General features: G+C 36.4%; 1 protein-coding gene across 5 annotated transcripts in view; it reads left to right on the forward strand.

Moving 5' to 3' along the window:
* The window catches only part of LCORL (ligand dependent nuclear receptor corepressor like), an 81082-nt gene extending 58971 nt beyond the window's left edge, over window positions 1–22111 (forward strand). For 3 of the 5 annotated variants that reach the window (XM_085059258.1, XM_085059260.1, XM_085059261.1), the window contains 2 exons: window positions 1634–6506; window positions 21917–22111. In XM_085059258.1, coding sequence (XP_084915384.1) covers window positions 1634–6506; window positions 21917–21976 — 4933 coding nt within the window. In that variant the 3' untranslated portion in view covers window positions 21977–22111. Of the gene's footprint in view, window positions 1–1633; window positions 13244–13511; window positions 15379–21916 lie in introns of those variants that run through there. The other 2 variants (XR_014851808.1, XM_085059259.1) reach the window with 2 other exon arrangements.
* Window positions 22112–22983: the final 872 nt, after the last annotated feature.

Here is a 22983-nt window from a genome sequence, read left to right on the forward strand (position 1 = left end):
TGTTGGGGTTTTTTTTAAGACTTAATTATTTCAAATTAAACATAATTACAACTTCAACTAATACTGTCACAATTATCTTACGTCTTTATGAGTTAGTATCACCTAGGTGCCCGATTTTGAATATATACCATTTTATACCGAATATTACAGGAGAAGGAAAAAACCACAAAGAATTATTATGTAGAGTTGTCTGGTTTTAAGCTCTAAACTTTAAAATCTGTGTAGGACAATAAAAATAGAAACTTGCATGTAATAGCTTTTAGTGAGAAACTTGAAACTAAAAGTTATTATTGATGCTAATAATTTTGGGTATTAATTAATGAATAAGTAACTATACATTTAATTACAGCACATTAAGTTTTAAATATGTTTGTCCATTGATCAATGCAGTTGTAAAACAAATCAAAATGAAAATTTTTCAAAGTGTAGGCTTAAATACAAAAAAATTACAGGGGATAATAGTAGGGAAAAGAAGTTAGTGTCATGTTCAGAGTTTGGTGATCTGTTTAAACAATACATACTTTTCTAAAACAGAATTCTTCTAACATTTTCTGCTCATGCAATTGGTTTCAGTAAAACATTTGAATTAGATGTTAACTATCTGTTGATAGTTGCTATCCAGCATAAGGATTTTGTATTTAATTGAAGAAATACCTGTATTAATTTCTACCGTGGAAAATTTTCAGCTTTTCAGTATAAATGATTGATTAGGTAAGTAGTGACATTAGTTTTAATAATTTATAAGAAATTTATTAAATAGTTAAAGTAGTATTTTATGAGTCTGTTTTTTTTAGTTAATACCTTTGAGAACAACTGCTCAGAAGTCTATCTAGGTATAGGCCTACCCCATATTTGATGTTTAAAGGATGTTAATATTTCTCTCACAAATTACTTATTCCAGTGGTGATTATCTCTCTCTCTATTTAATTAAGGAATCCGTGTGTGTGCACACATGTGTGTTTTTAATACATTGTAATGAAAAGCTTGTGATGCACCACTGCAATTTTTTTAAAAACTGAAAGGGAGAATTTTACCTGCAAAGAGGACTAGGCTATTTTTTTCTATTTTCTGTTAGCCTGTTAAGTATTCTTTAAAAATAAATATAGAAATAAAAATGCCTTTAGAAATACCTTTAAGTATATCCTGAAGAGCACTCAATACACTTGAGTATTTAAATATCTAGGAGTGGGATTCAGGAGAGATGGATCTATTCTTTCCTCTGCCACAACCTTGAACCGTAGTCATTTACCTTCTCTGTGCCTCAGTTAGTGAAATGGGAGTGATACCAAGCTCACCAGGTTCTTGGTGAGGTTTTCTTCATTAATGGTTAAGATAATTTGAAAAATATCAGGAAATTAACACTGTTGTAATAACAGCTTCAAGAAGATATATTTCAAATTCTTTTTGCCCCTAATTTCTTCATTATTATTTTTCTTAATGGTAGTTAGTGCTATCACTGATAAGATGCACATCACTGCTAGTAACACTTGCAAGTATGATTGAATAGTGCAAATAGAACAGAACTGTTTTGTAAACTTCAGGTTTTTAGGCTTGAGTTTAACCATTATAATAAACATTAGATATGGTGTTTTACTGTAATTTATATTTTGTTTTGATTTGTTTTCATTTTCAGTTCAAGTTCAACAGCTGATGCAAATTCAGAGGAAACAGCTAATTTGGAAAAAGAAAAATCAACATTAAACAAAGTTTTGGAGTCTTTTTGTTCATATCACTGGCAACAGACTTTGGCTATGTTAAAATTCCTAATGCAAGATGAAAATGTTCCTATAGTTTGCAGTTGCAAGCAAACATACTCAGTCCACTCTGAAACTCCCAGTTCCCTTACTGAAGAGGATGTTCACATTCCATTTTGCAGTTGCAATGGACACATGCTGACAAAAAGGTGCTGTTTACAAAATCAAAGGCCAAACACTTGTTTACCACCTCTGTCTGTCTGTATTAAAGATTTCCATTCTTTGTCATGCCAAGCTGTAGCAATTGGATGTATTAAGACAATGGTGAACAAAGCATGTAGTTCTCCTAAGTACTGTCCTGACAAATTGCAAAATTGTAACAGGCATTCTGTGAAAGCAGCAGCATGTACATATTCAGCTAAGGACTGTGACCTCTTAAGCAGCATTAAAAACTCAAGCAGATCTCGCAGCCCATCGCCGCCTCCACTATCACCTGTACACAGTAAAGAATTTGAGTCGTTGGAAGGAACAGTTATGGATTTTCCAGCTTTAGACAACAACAAACTTGAAATATCCATCAACCAACCTCCATCCCTCTTGCCAGCTGAAGGAAGCAAAGGAGAATTTGAGTATGAAGGTAAAATATGCAGAGGAAAAGAGATTGAATGTTCCGATGGAGCACTGGTATCAGCAGAGCAAGAAAGCAGTGATGATTATAGGAACTCTGAGAAAGGTGAACATTCTGCCATTTTTCAAGATTTAATGGACCGCATTAATGAGAAGTTGAAATCGATAGACACTACAGATCTAGCAACAAATCTTGTAAAACTTTCTAGCAGTGACAGGGCACCAGACAATGATGTCAAATTAGGCGACTTCATAACTTCTCTTCTGCATAATGCTAAGGCAAGTGATTACAGCTTTATGGAATTGCTTCGCCAACATGATAAACAAGTGGAAAATAAAATTATCCAGACAAGATTTCGCAAGCGTCAGGAAACTTTATTTGCAACGTACAATTCTCCTGATTCACCAGTCATTCGACGACAGTCTTTGCAAATCAAGAGGGAGCTTGCAAGCCTTGATGAAACTCTTGTAAGAAAAAAGTCAATTTCTGAGAGAAATGCAAAGAAATCTACAAAAAAAATTGATAAAATGCATCCAAATAAAAGGCATAGTTTTTCTGTGATAGAAGATGAGACTTTGCAACATCTTGAAAGGAATCCATGTGTGAATTGCCAAACCAAACCAATGTGCTTTCCAGTACACCAAGCAGAGTCTTTCAAACTACCTCTTGCTAATTTTCAAACCAGCTCCAGCTTTCTAGTTCTTTCAGAAAACAGTGCTATTGCAGCCAGTCAGGCAAAACTCCCAAATACACAAGGAGATTGTGCAACCTTAAAAGAGACTGGTCAGATTCCTCTGAAGGATGAGAGTAATGAAATCTTGGGCAGAACTAAACGTAACATTGTGCCTCCTGGGTGGTACTCTGTGTATGTAACAAACAATATCATGTTCAGAAAGTCATCCAGTGCAAAAAAGTCTTTGAAAAGTTTGGAAAAAATGAAAATAAATAAAAATGTTCATGCTGAAAGATGCAGTGACATAAATATAAGCAAAATTGTGAGAGACACTAATCTGCAAGTTGTTGTTGAGCGTTTAGAAGATACAATAAACTTAGCGAGAAAGACTAACAACTCCTTGGATAGTTACAAAATAAGCCAAAAATTAAAAGATAATGCTTATGAACAGGTTATAAACCCAGCTACCAGAAGGGGCTTACCTTTCACTCTGAGTGAAATGGGATGCACAGGACAAAGCTTCCTTCCACATTCACATGTACCAAGCAGCAGTAAAATCAAAGCAATTTGTGTCACAACAAACACACAAGAAACGGTTATGGATCAAGAAATTAATGAGAGCCTTTTGAAATCTCTGACCTTTAATTCAACTGGTTCAACTTCCACTAACGGGGACTTGCATGTAACATCTGAAGCTGGGGAGATCTCATCTCCCTTAAACTACTCTAGTCCTATTAAGCTTATGTTTGTCTCAGAAGTTAATAGTCGTGAAGGAGTCAAATACACTTTGACATCTGCAGCTGCATCTTCTAAGGGAAGCACGGATCTTTCTTTGTTTCAGGGGCACACAAACACTCTGTTAGACAAACAGGCCACAGGAGATCTTTCTCATGCAGTCTGTGTCAAGGGTTGTGATTGCAGCGAAAATGATACTAAGGAGGGGTCAAGCTGTGTTTATGCAGAAGCAATTACAAGCTCTTGTCCAGTTGGTCAGACTAACTTAAATGACTCGAAAAAGAATGATGAAGTTGTGGAGAAATCAAGCAGTAGTAGTGAATCAGTTTTGAAAAGAAAACCTGGTAGACCAAAGAAAATAGGTCCTCAAGTAGTTAAGCAGGTTAAGAGACCTATTGGACGGCCTCCAAAACCAAAAGTAAACAGTGAAAGCACAAAACCTAAACCTGAACTTGGCTATGGTGGTAAAAGTGTCAAGTCTGATGCAGCAGTAATGGAGGAAGTTAACAGCAACAAAAATATTACTGTGACAGTTGTTTTTGGAAGGTCAAGAAGAACTAAGAGACATGTTTCTGAAGGTAATGTAAATCTAATCAGCATTCTGCCCAGACAACACATGGATTCTCATTTTGCCAATGATCCCAGCAAAGCAAGGCACAATGCAGAAACTGGAAATGCTTTGCCTGAAATGATAAAAGGCTTCCAGAACCCTGCAGAAAAGGAGGTCTCTGGTTATGACTATGTCAGGCCTATCAAGAGTAACCTGGCATCACCACATCCTTGCAGCAATGTTATACGTCAGATTAAGAAACCATTAACCACCGTTCGAAAACCTGGCAGGCCAGCAAAAGTAAAGATTTCCGGCATATCAGTGACTTTTAATAGATTTTCACCTCAGGAAAGAAAAGTGAGCATCAGCAATGGTTTGCCTCCTTTGCAACAGCAGAATGTGTTAGAAAAAAACATACCACAGGAAAGAAAAAATCAACTGTGCAATAATATGGGTCAAGTAAAAAACATACAGAAAGATTCTGGGGAGAGTGGATCACACAATGTTACTACAACAGTGTCAAGAAAACGTGAAATTCCATCAAGACATTCTGCTAGAGACAAAAAACCTTCACTGCATTTTTTGCATTCATTAGCATCTTCTAGTGCATTTACTTGTAGAAGTGCCTTACTACACAAATCTTACAAACTCCATTTGAAAAAAGCTAAAGAGCGAAAGGAAAAACTTACACAGTCAAATCAGAGCACAACATCCAAAGATACCTCAGAACTGAGAAATTCAGGAAATGCTCAAAAGGATCTTAAGGATGGTGAATTCGGGCCCATTAATGAAGTATCATCGGATCCCATATTTTCATCAAATCCCTCTCTCAGGTGGTGGCCTACTTCCACTTCAAGTGACACTTTGTTGGAAGAACTAAACAATAGATTTGAACAGATAACTAATACTTGGTTGCGAGTGGGGGGAAGTGAGTTTGAAAAATGTGTATATGAAAAAAGGGATCCCATTGAACAAGACTGTAATACTGAAATGTCAGACCCTTTAGACTCCTGCCTTGTAGAACTTGAAACATCACCTATAAAAATGCTTTTCCAGAAAAAGTGTAATATGAATGAACTCTGCACCTGGTTTATGCAAACTACAGAAACACAGTCTCTCTCTCTCGTGAGAAAGGCAAACGCTCGCAATCCCTTAGAAGTAGTTAGTACTAAAGAGATAAAGTTGGAAACTAAACAATCTGATCCTAGTACTTGCCCTTTCAGAAAGCACTTTAAAAAGTTTGCACTATCCTCCCCTTCAAAACCAGCAGGGAAATTGCAAATATTACATAACATGGTGAGGTCTCCAGTCTTAAGCATGAAAAGTAATTTCACTTTAGCCAGATTAAAAAGAAATGAATTTAAGAAGTTGCAGCGTGATAGGTGGGGACAAACAAAAAAGCTCTATAATCAGGCTTCTGGAGGCTGGAAATCAAAAAAGAAAAATATGAAGTTATTTTGCCAAAGCCAATTGTTTAAAAGTACAAGTGGGGAAACCAATGATGAAAGCTCCCAAGGACCCAAGCTCCAGGAGAAAAATACAGTAGAAATCCAGCCTACTGAGAATTTGGTAGAGTCTCAGAATAGCCTCTTGCCAACTGAAAACGAAGCCAGAGATGCATTTGTTCAACAGATGATGGGATCTTCTGACTTTAACCCACATCCTGGTTTAGCAAATATACTTAAGTCACATTCAGAGTCGAATGGAACCATTTGTTGCCAGCAAAATGTTAGAAAAGAACAAAGCCAAGATAAACTGTTTCAAAATACTTGGAAAGCCAAAACCTTTAAAGACTGTAGGATATTTCTGAGAAAAATCAACCATATTGAGCAGCACAATTCATTTAAGTTAAATAATGTCATTTATTCTCCTGAAGCTGTTGACAGTAAAAGCACTCAGGCTTGTATGGAAGAAAAAAGACATCCTCTTTTAAGGTCCCATTCTACTAAGCAAAATACATTAATGAAACAAGAAAGTGAAATGGAAACATCTAAAGGATCTAATTCTTCTAAAGTGACTGAAAGGCTGGATGACCAATTTCACAGCAGACAATTAAGTAGTGGTGTAAACCAGGATGATAATCCTGCTGGTAGTTCTGAAGGTCTTACCAGAATAAACAAAAGAAAAAGTCCACAATGGGAGACCACTGATACAAATTTAAGAAAAAGGCATAAGAGACAATCATGCAGTAGTGGACAAATGGCACCTTATTACCCAAAGTACCAAGTAGGTAAGTTCCTGTTCCCCCCTTCATCTTAAAATTGAAATCCTAAGGAATTGGAGAAGTCAAACAACTAAGCACTTTTTTTTTATTATTGCATGTAACTCATTTTAATTTCAGAAAAGTCATGAAATTAAACATTGCATAACATCAGAATAATTCAGAAAGTGCAATTTTGAAATGTGTATAATGTTTTGCACCATTCTTTCAGCTCCAATAAGCTAACTAATGTAGGTCAGACAGATAAGAAGTCAAGTTCTGACATTCTGAAGTCTATCACAACTGGCTATTGACTTCAAAATGAACAGAATTTCATTCCATTGTGTAGTTTCTCATATTGTGAGGAGGGGTAAATTATAAAATGAAGCATAAATTCAGTGTATTAACATTTAGCTTGTTTTTAAAAATTCTCTTTGAATGATTTCTGTTGTAAATCTGTAATAGTTTTGTAATTTTACAGTAAAATACAGTATTTTGTAGTTTTGAAAAGTATTCAGACAGAGACCATTTTAGTATCTGTTCCATGCCAGATGAAATCTGCTGACTCCGAGGGGTTTGCACATTGAATCCTTAAAGAACAATTTAAAATGCAAAATTATTTTTGACAAGTACAATATACAGTTACTGTGCTAAATACTTTGTCTTGGAATCTTTCTAGGCTAGTGTGAAATTAAATCATTTTTTAAAGATAGGTATTTATAAATACATTGTAATACAACTGTGATCTCAGAAAGGCCATTATATTACTTAGAAAGCGGATACGCTTGTGAAATTATTTCTTCTTTTGGATGAAGAGATCTCCTTAAACAGAAGTCTCAACTCATTTCAGCAAAATTACTGAGGTGTAAAATACTCACCAAGTAAAACACAACTTTTGCAATGTGATTTAAATGACTGCCTTTGTAGAAACAATATTGTATTAGCTAATCTGATATATTGCCCAAATAAAAAAAACTTATTCAAAATATCAGAACAAAATCTTAGGTCCTCCTTTGTATTCTGTATTGTGGAAAAGGATCTCTGATAATAAATGGAAAGGTTAATTTAAGTCTTAATATAAACAATATAATGGCTCTTGTATGCTTTATTTCTTGTATACTTCATGTGATATATAGAATTCTTCATATTATGCTCCTTCAGTGTAACCCTGCTTTTTCCAAAGTACAGGGTTTTTTTGATCTATAGACTACTCTTCTGTACTTTAATTCATCAATCTGAGGCCAAGCTCAACATAAATAACTTGTTTTTAAGATGTTCAAACTTTTAACACAAAATTGCTGTTTAAAACAAAAGAACTAGAAAAGGAAAGGATAGCATGTATCCATTTCTATATTGCAAATGAAGAAAGAGCTCTCTCATACTTGTAACTCATTGAGAAAATGTTACATTCCAATTATATTTATCTGTAAATGTTTTATTTCTGTGGCAATACAAGACCTATTACTGTGATACGGTCTCATGTTAGTTTAATTGGGACTCAATTTTATTTACCTGATAACTTTCCTCCTTTAGTTTTGGATCTTCAGGAAATCTGATAACTATTTTGATATTTTACATTACTTCATTTACAGTTTTTGTTATTTTCCCTTTTACTCATGGTTTCTCATATCAGCCATTGTCTTTAGAAAGGGTGTGGTTGGAAGTTCAATGGTAAAGCAAATGTTAAAAGACAAAAAACTATGATTCTGGAATTTTCTCTGCACTTGTAACCCCAGATCTTTCATAGGGGTACTGTTGCAATATCGGGGATTGTCTGATATTAGAAGGATGTCCTGTTTTGCTGTGTTGATTCAACATTGTATACTCTCTGCACCAGCCAAGGAAATCATACCAAAATTTTTAGTCTATATAACTACTCCCTGAAATGAAGCAACATGATTTCTGATTGTGCATGCATGTGGCTTCAAACATAATTCCTGCATCTGGAAGTTCAAATGCACATGAAAACATCATGTTTCGTTCATATGTTCTTTGGATTGTATTTTTGTTTATGTGGAACCATAAACTATATCATTGTTCTGTTGTCGTGCTTGAAATGTTGCTATAGACACATTTATGGTCAATATTTGAAGTTTTCCTTCAATTTTTGCGGATCTCGGGTCTTACCAAATGTTCTTGAAAAAGAGATGTTTGATGGTTTTATTGTGAAGCATTGTGGCAGGTGGGCAGAGTGTTGTTACCAAATTTTTATGTATACTTGCTTTTGATTAGCATGTGCAAGCAGGAATAAACAATTGATTTCTTACAGCTCAAGGTAACCAGAACTAGCCATGCACTCATTGCAGCAACAGAAGAGAGTTAATTGCTTTTTCACGTGGCCTGTTGTATTCAAGATAAGGTGGCTGGTAGACTCATGGCTCCATTTGATGCTTCTTGCTACTTGACTTCTGAACCATTGCTTCAACAATGCATTTGATGTGTTGAGGGGCAGTTCCCTTTTACTGTAAAACTATGTTCTGGCAATTTTAATTTCTTTAACAACACTGGAACACTATTATTCTCTGTTGTGCAAAGAAAATTACATAAACATGTTTACAGGAAAGCATTTGTTTTCTTTTCACAAGAGTCATTCACTTGTAACACTGAAGGTCACATTCATGTGCTTTGAACTTGGGCAAAAGGTTTCAAGAAAGCCAAACTAAAATACAAGAAACTGTTCATCCAACAATAAAACTGGGACATGTATAATACTCCATTTTAGGATGTTACAATATACTGAATAGTTAAAAATCTGCTGCAGAGGGTGTTGACTTAATACAGATGGAAAAGAGACTGTGAACCTTCTACAGTCGCAGGCAGTGCTGACATCACAGACCTGTGCACTTACCCTTCATCTCAGGGTGGGAGTTTGCATACAAAAGCTTTTGAAGATCAATTCCTATCACTTAAAGTTAGGATATTTTCATCTAAAATAAACTTTTTTATTTTCTCCCTTACATTTTGGCTTTTCTTCAAGTAGACTGGAGTTTTAGGACAAATATATTGGATTTGTCAGCAGAGAATACGACTTTTCAATTTTAATTTTTTATTATGTTTGAATGTGGTTTTTAAATTCTACCTTAATGAAATTAAGTTAGTGCAGTACTTGAAATGAGAATTTGCTCGTTTTTGTGGTCATTTCAAAGCTGGCTGGAAGAGTTAAGAATCTTAACTATGAAAACTTTGGTGTTGCGAGTCTAATTGGTCTCTTCATTATGCACATAAATAACAGCTGTAATAATGTCACAGACAAAACTTTTGTTAGACTTAATTTACATTACCATAAATTTTCTAAAAATAGGAAGGAAAAATTTTGTGGGCTTTTTTTACACATCTGTATTAGCATGCCTTTAATATTCCTGTATTGTTGCTTATTTGTCTCATGGTAGTGCAATCCAGTAATGATAGGGATACAGATGAGAATCACTTCCCTACTACTGTGAAAGTCTCACACCAATGATCTAGTAACAAACAACATTGTTTTTAGCAGGGTTGTGGAGCTGTCTCATGAAGGACCACATTCTACACCCCTAATGAGCAACAAATTTAAAATACTAGGTTAGGTAAAGTGCAGAGGAGACATAGTGTAACAGTCATTAAATCTGTTGATTTTAAGAAGGTTCTTTTCACAAAGGCTTTTCATCAGAGGGTTACTTGGCTCTAAAATAAGTTTCACCTGTGATGCAGAGTAAGCACATAAAAATTTTCATACCTGTAGTTGCCAGACAAGAAGTTAGTTTTTCACAAGCAGACATAAACCAAAGTAAGAGTAATAGTAGAAATGTAGGAAGAATATGAAATAAGTGACTGTTCTCAGTAAGTGGGCCATTTTTAATGCAGAAGGATAAAAGCAGAAAGGTACACTCAATATATTGTTGACTATACATGTGTAATAAATCCTTACTCATTTAATGAACTTAATGCTCTCTGCCTCATTCCCTGTAATGCAACAACAGCAGCTCCAATACCACAGTCTAATGCTCCTTTTTGGTTTACACTCTGGAATTTTACTTGCCAAACTAGATACTCTTCTTCCCTTTTTCTCACATCACATGATCTAGTGTGGGATGTGTAGGTTTTGGGTGCTGTTTAGTTTTAAACTGTGGTTATTTACATATTGCCTTATGGTGTGCTGTTCCTCATGTTCTTTCGTGGGCTCTGGGCTAAGGATTTTCTACGTTTGCTTCTTTGAATAATGGACTTTTCTCAAAGAACTCGGCTCTGAATTCTTCAATTTCCTTTACCTGCTAGGAAATATCTGTAGTTTAGTGCCATAATTGTTAAACCTTTGTGAAGGATTAATATACTCAGTTTTATACCTAAGTTGGGATGCTTTTTTCCTCATTTTATTCAGTATTGTTTTGCTATCTGTTTTTAATTTTACCTCTTCAAAAGCTGACAAACTCATACTTGCGTTCTCCTGTTTGCCCTCGGTCCTGAGGAAATAGCAACATTTTTCAGCTCTTTAGGGAACTGGTAATACTAAATAAATATAGGCAATCTTCTGTCTTTCTTTGTAAACCTTTCCCTAGAAGAGAAAATAGTAGTTTTCCGAGGCCTGCACAGTGCTTTTGAAAATCTGACAAGTACATACCCTTTTTTAAATCCTCTCTTCTGTTAAGATTTTACAGAAGGCTTCAAGGCAGAGCTTCTGTTGCTGTTAGATAGAAAAGGAGGGAGGTCAATCAACACAGCCTGTGAAGATGTAACTTGTAAATTAAGTATTTATGTAGTCTGACCATGACAGAGCAGATTCATTTTGCTGAGGCAATTCCACATTTGGGTGTTGAAAATAGTCCTGTTCAAGAAAGAGCTTTAATTTGTAGAGGCCTGTGTACTGTCCTTAGTTTATGGAGTCCTCATTAGCAATGTTTACCTCATAGTTATTTAAAGATTTTATTAGGTATTTTGAAAGAAATCAGAGGAAAATGTTTGGAAACCAAAACTACAGGTTTTACCAGATTTACTAAATAAAATTATATAGAAATGTGTGATTTATAGATTTGTACCTGAATATATTTGTATAGGGATATGTGCTACGTATGAACTGTGAACCTTTTTAAGGTGTGATTTAAAGAGAAAATCACTTCTTTGAAAAACTGAAAATAGAACCTCTATTGAGATGCCAATTGGGAAGTTATTTGGAAGTTTTTAGTTTATTGCTCACAGGGGTTTTCCTAATAGTGCTTTGTAAAAAGCTAGAAAAGTAGCTCTTATTTCACTGATAGTCAAATAAAAGATGGAAATTATTGTAACTGAGCAATAATTAAAATGTACTCCACACTCCTAACCAGGTTATGACTTGATATTTTGATTGATTGCAGTGTACCTTCATAAAATAATGCTGTTCTTGAGACACATCTCTCTCCATCTTCTCCTTGCAATGCACAAGGTGTCATCTTGAATTGCTACAGTTTTCATTCTCCTCCATTGTTTCTTCTTTCCCTTTGTTGGATTGCCACCTTTCAGCTGACTGACTTGTTTTCTCATCTAAATGCTCACTTTATATTTCATTCTCAATGTGTGATTTTTCATTAACTTTTATTAATTACTCACATTAGTAAGTCAGATTATCTGTGTTTCCCCTGCAGTTTTCTACCTTTTTGTAGAAAAGTCTGCACACTTTTTCAAGGAGGCAGATGAGCTCAATCAGGATGTTAAGCCATTGCATATCAGCATAGCTCCTGTAGTGAAAATTACACCTTTGCCGTTGGCTGTCTCTTGCTGTGTTGGCTGTCCACTGTTTTTTGTATATCGTGATACTTATTTGTGTTTTTACAGCAGTACAGGATTGGGTTGTGCTTCATCTGTGCTCCACAAGAGCTGCCTATGCCTTTGTCACAGAACTGCCTGTCCTGCACTGGTTCAGCAGTGTGTACCAGTGTGATCCTGCTGAGCTGTTAATTCCACAGCATTCCTGTTCCTCACTCAGTTTATTCAGCTCCACCTCTGAACCACAGTTCAGACCATTCAGGCCTTTACACTGGTTGTTCCACATTTGCCTGCATCCTGTCTTCATACTTTGCTCTCCTTTAGTACCAAGCTTTAATTGATTCTGAGATCATGCAGCAGCTTTCCTGTTATCCCAAGCTCTGTTTGTGAGTGCCAACAGATACCCTGCAGAGGATGAGTGCAGTTTTATTCCTGATTTGATTTTTACTGCATGTTTCTCATTGTGTACTTTGCTGGTCCATTCTGTCTGGTCCACACACCTGCTAAGAGATTCGTAATACCGTGAACAAGATGTCAGTCAGCTTTTGTCACAGATTTCTTCAAACCCAGGTATGGAAAATCTTTTGTAAAATGCCATACCAACTTTTTGATCCATTGTTTTCATATTGAAGATCAGGTAATTTAATTTTTTTGTACAGTGTAAACGTACGTCTTTTCCAAGGTCAAGAAGTTTAAACGGATTTTGTCTCCCTATCTCTGTGCTTTTGGGCCAACAGCTCTGGATGCTTTATAACTTTAGACAAGTTACAGTTTCTGCTGCCATATTCATGGCAAATTGCACATTCTGTTCTTGTGGGACAGGTCAAGCAATTTTTGTTTCTTTGCATTTTCTTACAACTGTAAGGAGACCATTTTCTGATGCTGATTTCTCTCATGTTCTGGACATCAGTAAAGGCTACTTAGATTATTCTTCAATTTCTTTTGAGTACAAGTAATGGTATCTCTTGCTGTGTCAAGAGGATGTAAACCTTTAGTGAGAAACTCAATGATTTATGGAGGCAAGGTTCTCTTTTCTGTATTCTTTTCTTTGGTTTTTGTCGCTGTTGAGCTGCTAGCAGAGAGATAGAAACCCAGGTTCTCAGGCAAGAAAATAAGCGAGTTTATTATTTTGATTTCCATATATATAGACTTCTCACAGGTCACCCAGATTGGTCAGTCAAAAACCTCCCCCTAGGCCTAACTGGCCAGGCCTGAACTGCCCAAGTCTTGAGACCCTGTTTGCAAAAACATCCAAACTTTATCTTTGTTTACAAAGCACAGCAAAATGTTCTCACGAGAAAGACCTGTGCTGGTCACAGGTTTTGTCAGTCTGACAGATTTTACTATTTGATTAGTCCTTTCAACAGCAGAAACTCACATAACTTACGTCTCCTTTCAGCTTTAGTGGTTCCTTACCACAAATTAGATTTAGGCAGGAGTTTCACAGACTTTTCTTTCGGTGGCTGTGCCAGCTCACCTACTCTCCATCCTCCACTTACTGCCATGTGCTCCTTTCTGTATCCACTTCTGGGCATCCATAGGAGGAATCTGTGCTGCTGTCTTTTATCATGGTTTATCTGTAAGTGGGGCAGGTATCTTAACTTGTCTGCAGCTCTTTCTTCAGTTAAGATCAACTTTAGACCTACTTTTCTTACTTTGTGCATACCAGTAGAAATGGCCTTAAAATTAACTTAGTACTTAAAATCCTTTCAAAAGCATAAGTCTCAATTTCTCCTTGGTTTGGAATGTTTTGTATCAGTTGTCAAGCTGTCAGGGAGTAATGGGACTACAGTCAGGTGTTTCCAAGCAGGTCTTACATAGGTATTCTTATTCTTTGTTTTCATTTTGTAGCTCAGGGTAGAATATTTTTAAGTTGTGATTCTGCTAGGAATTATAATAATAAGGCTTTCACATTTCATATTAAAATAGATGCATGCATAAAAATTAAGATGTTTAGGGAAGTCAGTCTTTTCAGATGGATCTTGTCACAGGTTCCTGTTACCTAAGGTGTGGATTTCACAAATACTTAGAGATTATACTTGGTATTTTACTGCCACCAGCCTGGCCTCAAAACTGTCTTATTTCAAACTATTGAAATCTTGGTCCAAACAGTGGATTATTTCCCTGTACATGAAAGGAAAGCCTAGCTGAAAAATTCTTGTTATAAGCTGTAAGAATGACTTCCAATATTAAAAAAAAAAAAATTCTTATTCTCCCTTGGATTGTGCTCTCTTACCTATGTGTAAAGCCTTTAATTTTGAATGCAGGGTAAATTTTAGGGGAAAAAGAAGTACTTAAAGTTAGGTTTCAGTGTTTTTATTAGAGCACTTAGCATAATTTTCAAAACACTCAGTAACAACAATTTATTTTTAAAATTTAAGAAATTTATTTACAATGCAAGTAAATATTTAAGAGCTATACTTAAGGCATCAGTTCTTAAAATTGTGGTGTTTGTTGTTACCTATCTTACTATTTTAAAGTTCTAGAGATGTGTGTTTGAAGAAATTCTCTTGTGTATCATATTTGTTGCTGACATTTCCTATTTATCAGTTTACTACTCACAGGTGGCTTTAAATTACATTTAAGTAGTAGAATTCTCAGAAAAGGAAATTACTTATTTGCAAATGGCTGTTTGACCTTCCTTAATTCAGAAGTCTGGTGGGTTGTAAGCCACCCAGGGACTGTCTCATCATATTTCTGAGATGATCTCTCTCCATAACATAATTGCATTTACAATGTAAAAAAACTATTATGAATTAAAGGTTTGAGCTCAAATGACAGGACTTCCATAGCTGCATTCATCACAGCACAGAGATGGAGGCATTCTGCTTCCTCAGAACAACCTGGACCAGCAGCTCACATAGTTCTGAACCTCCAGCCTTCGCCTTATTGGGCCTGCTTCAAAACTATTTTTAATTATTTTAATTATGATTAGGTAGAAAAAAATATGAAAAACTGCTGTTATAGTATGTTTCTAAGTCAAATACAACAGTGCTTATCTGCACAACAGGTGTATAGGGTTTGGTTTTCTAAAAAATTTATTTGTATGCTGCTAACTTCTAGTGATAAGTAGAAATTAGTTGTCTTTCAGGGCACTGATAATCAGAGGAAGGCTTGTTTCGTGGTGGTGCCTAGAAGCTAAGAATTCATTATGTTCATCATCAAATTAAAGATGTTTCCTTTCAACTGTTAGAGTCTTAGCTACCTTTTGTTTCCACGATCTTTTAAGACAGTATGCTATGAACAATTTGAGATCATAGGATTTTTTTTTTCTTTAACAGGTTATATATTGTCATCACTAGGAAATTATGCCCTAAAATTTTATGACTTCTTTATGCCCATTTCAGTGACAGCTTACATTAATATTCTACTTCTTTGTTCTTGAAGAGCCCTGTGCTTTCTGTGGGCTGCAAAATAGTCTGTAATACCACAAAACATGGTGACTTGTCAAAAAGAATATGGTTCTACATAACTTGCTCAGTCAGGCTTCTTTAAATAATTGTAACTTAAAAGGGGGGAAGCAAGCTTTTTTTTTTTTTTTTTTCTTTTTTTTTTAGTTTTAGTTCCCGATTTCTGCAATGAAAGTACAATTTAAACTTTTTATGTTGCCTATGATCTATTGTAATTTTCCAAGGCTGACTGGTTTTGGGGAGAAAGTCAAGTTTTATTTTTCTAACTGGGCTCTGAAATTGTTGGCAAATGTTTACCTGAAAATGTAACCATTTGCTGTTTGGTGTTACTCTTGTGCTGTGGTCTTTGAAGATGAAGTACTAGTGGTTAGTACTGCCGTATAATTTTATCTCTGTGCAAGTTAAACTTCAAGCTTGAACAGTGTGTGGGTATTTCAATATATACATTCAGAAAATAGCTACCAGTAAGTAATGCTCTTTCACTGTCAGGCCACAAGTGCTCACAAATTCCTAGTTACCTCTTCTAGCTCTCTTTCTCATATATTTTGTATGTATTTCATTCATATTTCCTTTCTATCCATTGGGTTTTTTTTTCCTCAAACCAAGAAAACAATTCTGAGTTGGTCTGAATAGCAAAATAAACTTTCCACCATAATTTCAGTCTGGGATTATGGCTGGTTCTGACTTTTCACCCTGTCTTTTTGTCTCCATTCAGTTCACCTCCTGTCTTGCTATTCTGTACTGTTTTATATGTCTTAGTACTCCAGCTGTGTTAAACCCAGCTCTTATGTCTAACTTTTAAGACTCCCTGCATATTGTGTGTCTCCCCAGATTGCTTTGATTGATTTCCAGGGCATTTGTTTCTCTCTTTCAGATTCCCAAATGGGATTCCATCCACTCAGCTGAAATATGTTATTTCATATTACAATGAGAATCCATTTGGCAGATGGAAATGACACATTAAAAATTTTCTTTCTAGATTTCTTTGTTGCTAGGTTTTGGCATTGTGGAAAAAATGAGTTTTAAATTTTGGAGGTAATCAGTCAGGCTGTGCGTGCCTGGTTTACTGTCTTTCCAATATATATTACATTATCAAATCAGTCTCTGTTGGAAATCATATTGAGGCTACTGTCGTCATTGTAGATTTTAACCTAGTGTATTCCACTAGTTCCTTTTTTGGGAAAATGTTTGAGTAGAGTTTTTGCAGAGAACATTTTTTTTTATTCTGCTGAAGTGTTACTGTTTCAGCTCAGTGTTTTTTAAAACCTTTCTGTCGAAGCCTCGAATCAATGCTGTGTCACGGGTGCTCTTACACTTTCCAAGCTACCAATTTGTACATCACTGCTGGTGGTGTTTAACAAGTGAAGTTTGCAGAGTTTCTGTCAGACAGGAGGGTAGGAACCAGTTTGACCTTGCATTCAAATAGTGGGGAAGGAGATGTTTTTATCTCTAAGTGTTGCAAAAGGCTCAGAGAAACATAACCCTACAGTGACACTTTCATAGCTTTTACAAACAGACGGTGTTGATGGCAATCTCTGATGGGAAATGCTGAGGACTGACCTGACAGATAAGAGACATTTTTACTCATTCCTACTTTGTCTTTTTCCTACTCTTTTTCAACATGTTGTGATAGATTTACTAAGCAAATATATGGACTTGAGCTAGCCAGATTTTTTTTGACTTTACCATTTTCATACAACAACAGGTGCCAAATTTCCTGTTTTTCCAGAAGAATGTGGTTCCAAACTGCACAGAAAATAAGCAGTTCAAAGAATACAATTTCCTTTTGTGCTTGGCAGCCTCAGTTTTTTTGGTGTTGCTCTCCAGTCCTGCTATTAAAAATCAGTATTTCTATTAGTATAATGATGATTTGGGTAAAACTGAAGAAAGAAATGTGAAATTTGCCCCAAAAAATAGTTGTATTCAGGCAGTTTTAACAAGAACTGTGGAAAAGAACAGGGTTTTCTTTAGCACTTAGGAGCATGGGGAAGCCACTCATTGCTTGCTTGAGTAGAAGGCTGAATTAAAACCATTCTATTCTTTTTATTTAATGATAGGAGGAAATTTTTGTGGGGAGAGATGATCCTTTTGGGCCCCAGCAAGCCTGAAAACTACTACACCCAGAGTTCTCTGCTTAGCCAGGGAGACGAGAGGACCTGAGAGTCCATTGATGTTACTCTGATCTGGCTGCTAAGATCTGTTAGAATACACAGGGGTGATTGTTAGGATAACACAGGCAATTCATCCTTTCTCCAGAGTTGTTGAGAGATAGTGAATTCAGAGGTGATTCAGTGATGTTGATATAGGCACTGGGAGATGCAACACACAAAAGCATCCTGGAGTCCTCACTGACAGTGTTCCAGACCCATTGGTTTGGCATGCAGCAGCTTCCAAAGAAATCCCAGAGCCAGTGAGGGCATTTCCAGCTTGCGCTGACCCAGCAGTGTGTTCTGTCACCATGCACAGCGTGGTGTGCCCACATCCTCAGTGCCACTCCTGCCACCCCTCTGTGCTTCACATGGCTCTGGGGCAGTCAGAACTCTGAGGCTGAACAGAGCCTTGCACAGAGCCATGGCAGAGCACCTGCTGAAGGGCTGCTGAACTTGGCTCCCTGGGGCATTTCTTCAGATTGCTCTTGTTTCAGATCCAAAAGCACAGTCACATTTCCATATCCCTTTTTTTTCTCTTTACTTTCTAAGAAGAGACAATTATATGGATCAGTTATTGTACACAGTGAAATATAAAATCTTTTAAATTAAGCAGTAAATATGTTACCAGCACTTCAAGAGTATTTAGAGAAAAGGGCTAGGAGAGAGTAGTGTAATTAAAGATGAAGAAAAAAATCTGAATTTTCAAGTAATCTCACTGGTTTGTCATACAAAGAATTATTAAAAAAATGAAGATGGTTTTCATCTTTTTCATTGGGATTTTAGCACTGCTGTCCTGCCTTCAAATTCCCTAGTGAAAACAGAGCTATTGGATATGCCATGGCTGGAGTTTATGTTCCATGTCACAGAAGCAGCTGTAGCTGACTTCCACAAATCACATGCACGGAAGCTGATTAACTGAGTGAGTCCCAAGTGAATAAAAACAAAACAGATTATAATTGTTGGAATGGTAAACACATGGCTTCAGAATTTTAAATTCTAACCATTATAGAGACCATTATGTAAAATCAGTATATGGCTGTTGTGTAGGAAATTAAAGGGAACTCTATCTTCTCACTGGTGTGAGTGTTGGTAGTGGAGAGCTCCAGGGGAATGCAAAGTAGGGATGCTCCAGCCTAATTCCAAGCTCTACTGAAATAGGCTTCATGGCTTCTGGGAGCATCAAGCTGTAACCTGCAGTTTTTCCTGACAGGAGGTTGCTGTGTGTAACATCTTTTGCTAGGAATGCTTGATGCACTGTGGACCTTGTGCAAGCAGAGTAGACTGAAATTTAGAGTAGAATCTATTGATGGAGTTGACAGGAGAAATTCCACTGCTTCCGTTTAATTATATCCCTTTCATTACATTCTTGGATTTAAAAATATTTAAATACACCATTTTTTACCTTGTTACTTCAACAGCTAGAAAATAAATCACTACAGGTAAAGGAATGAAAAGCAAGATGCAAGACTAGGTTCGTCTTGGTTATTGCAGATCTTTAACTATATTATTTTCCACTTTATTTTTATCGAGGTAAAATTTTCAAAAATACTAAAGCTTTTTTTGCTGATGTTACCCATACTGAGGAACTGGGGAGAAAAAATAATATTTTTCTATTCCTGTTTTTATGCATTCATTTAAAAATCAAAGTGCTGAGTCTCCTAGAGTTCTTCTCTGAGAGGTAAATAAATCACCACATGACAATCAGCACATGCTTCAGTTCTAGTTTTGCAAATTCAGTCCAGCCTGTTGTACCTTGTACAGAGACCTGTACAAACCTAAAAGATGGAGAGTAGGACAGTCCATGACAGAACTAAGTCCTTGGAAAGTGCTCTTTGGTACTATTATAGCACTTACCATTTTCATTGGTAGTCCAAGCAAAGGGGAGAACAATGGTCACAATTGCACCAAATCCTAGGATACACTGTTACCACTAGCAGTGTAGTTTGGAAAATGGCCCTTATGAGTTTGGTACAATTCCTAGTTGATACACAGAAGTAACATGCCAGGTCATATGAGGAGCCCAAACCTTTGGCTTTTTCTGTCTGGCACTTGCCCAGCATTAAACAGGGTTTATCTGTCTACTGCTTTAAAGACAGTAGAAATGCTGTTTCTTTAAAGCACTTTGCAGGTGTATTCTACTTCCTAGTTTGCAATTTCTTGGTTCCCAAGGCATTTATGTTGCTTTCAGATAGGAACCACCACCAAAAACAAACAAAAAAACCCAAAAAAAACCCCCAAAAACAAACAAACAAAAAAAAAACAAACCAAAACCACCCCTTAAAAAAAAAAAAACCAAACTAAAACATTCCTGCCCTATCCTTAATTGAGCTGTTGATTAGTTGTTAGGAGTTATGTTTTGCTACCTGGCCATGCCTGAAAAGCACAAAGTCAGTAGGGGTGAGGAAAGCTGTAACTGCAGAAGTCAGCCTTAACACCATCTCACATATGCACTTAATCCCATGGTCATAAAAAAGCCTTTGAGTTTCTGAGGGCAAAGATCCAAGTCTGAAGAGGCTTTAAATTCAACAAAGTATCCTTGCTGACTTAAGTCTTGTCCATCACCTATACTTGCACTCTATTTCCTGCAGGGAGGAAAAGATCAGAGCAACCCAGAGGAAAAGGGCACAAGGCAAAACAAGAAAAAAGATAGAGGCTGAATAATGACAAGGAAATGAAGGGCATGGGAGCAGTGCACCAGTTATGGAGGGTTGGGAACTAGTTAACAAATGAGAAATGTCTGTTTTGCTGCCATATCAGAAAGGCACACAGGCTTTGGGGGAGCTTATATTAAAATATAAAAGAATTAAAACTGTGTTTCTGATATCTGAAAAACAACAGTGAACTGTCATTTTAGCTGTCATCTACGCTGTCTATCCCTTGTGCTGTGACACTGGAAATGGTTTAATCAAAGTCAGTCATTGGTACTTGAGTGACAGAAGCCAACGTTTTAGGTTATAGTCCTACACTGACTGACTGTCCTCAGCTACTCTGTGCAGTCCTGTGAGCACTAACTACACCACAGCACATTCAATCCTTCAGAAGGGGCACCGGAGTTCTGTGATGAACCTGTTTTCTGAAATGCAGCAGTTAAAAGCCATTTTTGCTGCCTAAATACCCCTTTGATAAGAAACTGTGTTCAGATTGTTTTTAGCATAGTGATTACCTCCTACCCTTAATTACAACAGGTAAGACATTATTTTTAGCGTCTCAGAAATATTTTCAACTTTGTATCATTCCTGAAGTTCTCAGAAACTTTGAAAAGCACGGTGAGAAACAATGTATCACACAGGGGAACAAATCACAGCAGGTGGTAGTAAAATGGATAAAGAGGTTTGAAATGAGTATTGAAATTATCGTCTGACTGTGTTTTATATCTTAAAGCACTTCTGAGTGCTTCATATATTAAGGAAGACATTTTTCTACTATGAGGATGGTGGAACACTGAAACAGGTTGTCCAAAGAGGTGGTAGATGTCCCAGCCCTGGAAACATTCAGGATCAGGCTGGACAGGGCTCTGAGCAACCTGATCTAGTTGAAGATGCCCTTGCTCATTTCAGGGGTGTTGGATTCCAACACCTTCAAAAGATGTTAAAAGAGACCTTTAAAGGTCTCTTCCAGTCCAAACCATTTGATGATTCAATCCACACATCTGTCCTAGTCTGCTTAGTGATCCCCACAAAGGACTAGGTTTCTTTCCCTTCTTGTTTTACTTTTTTTCCTAGGTTTAAAACAAAATACTGTCTACATGTGAGTCCTTTCATGGCTGTACTAAGTTAATATTGTCAGCAATAAAAACAAGCCCTGTGCCTTTGCAGTAGTCAGCTGGAGATGATTTAAGCAAGGTGAGCTGTTATTGCACTCCTGCAAAGGAACAGCACAAGCAGGAGACTGACCTGGGACAGGCACTGCCAATGGACAGAGCCTCAGCCATCCCACACAAACAAGCTCAATCTACAACACAGCACAGCACAGCACAGTCAGGTTCTAACCTCAGTGTTTCTGGAACATAGTGCAGTAAAACAGTAACAAAAACCCCCAACAGAATACAAGATCTGCCACCACCTCATCTTACCTCTTCTCAGCTTGTTTACAGGGAAAGAGAAAAGTGTACTAAACTTTTTCTCATTTTTTTTCCCTCTCCTACCCCCACTTCTTTTCTCACAGCACGCTACAAGTGAAAGTCTCGGAGCCGCAGAATTCAATAGACATGAACACAGAAAATGAACATTTGAAGTCCATAAAGATGTGCCTTAATCAGCCCACTGAGTGGAATCTGAGTTTTTCAGCAGCATCTCTCGCCAGCTGTAAAGTTTTTAACCAAAATCTCAAAACTGATGAGAACAAATAGATTGCAGCTGTTCTTGCACTATTATTTTGTACATTGTTCCTGATTTTTTTTTCTGCTAAATAATAAGCATTTATTACATTGATCTTGAAATGATCTTGTGTGATTTGGCTTTATATACTACTAGCATTATTCAGTTTGATGTACTTTTTCTTTTTTAAATATGAAGTTTCACATCTGACCATCATGAAATTCTTGCAGTACAAATTTATATCAGAATCGGATGTTCCCCTTTAATAGTATTGTGATTTTTCTATGTTCTTTACATTTAACTATTGTTTCCCAGTTTTATTTTTGTGCACGAAAGTTAATATATTATGTAATTTGTGGCATAGGTCACCATGTAAAGATTTATGGTAATAACTCAAACAAATCTGTAACAGGTGGAGACCGACTACCTCGAAGCAAAGCAGTACAAAGGTAAATTATCTGAGGAGATCTCCTTCACCAATGGATTGAAATGTATGGAAGCACCAGTTTGTTTCTGCAGTATACTTTCATCTTCACTTATCTTGAGAAGTTCTGTGTGACAGTGTTTAATGACCCTAAGTCTAAAAGAAAGACCAAGCCTGCTGGAGAATCTCGTGAAAGATTGTCATTCAACAAATCTGTATCTGCACTTTTTGAGGTTTCTGCTAAATGGTCTTTCTTCCCCTTTTGTTTTTATGAATTTATGCCTGCCACCAATTAAAATGGATGTAAATGCTCTTCCTATTTTGTTTTTTCCATGTACTTTGGAAATTCAATGTAAAATCAAAATTTTATCTCTACTCAAAGAAGTAGTAAATGGTTGTAGCTGACTACATTGTAGACATTCCATGCTTAAAATGATCTTAGCAAGGTTCATGTACTTCATCAAAACTTTATTATCAATAGAGCTATAACA

Source organism: Lichenostomus cassidix, chromosome 4, assembly GCF_008360975.1.
Source record: "Lichenostomus cassidix isolate B80296 chromosome 4, HeHo_3.0, whole genome shotgun sequence".
Lineage (NCBI taxonomy): Eukaryota > Metazoa > Chordata > Aves > Passeriformes > Meliphagidae > Lichenostomus > Lichenostomus cassidix.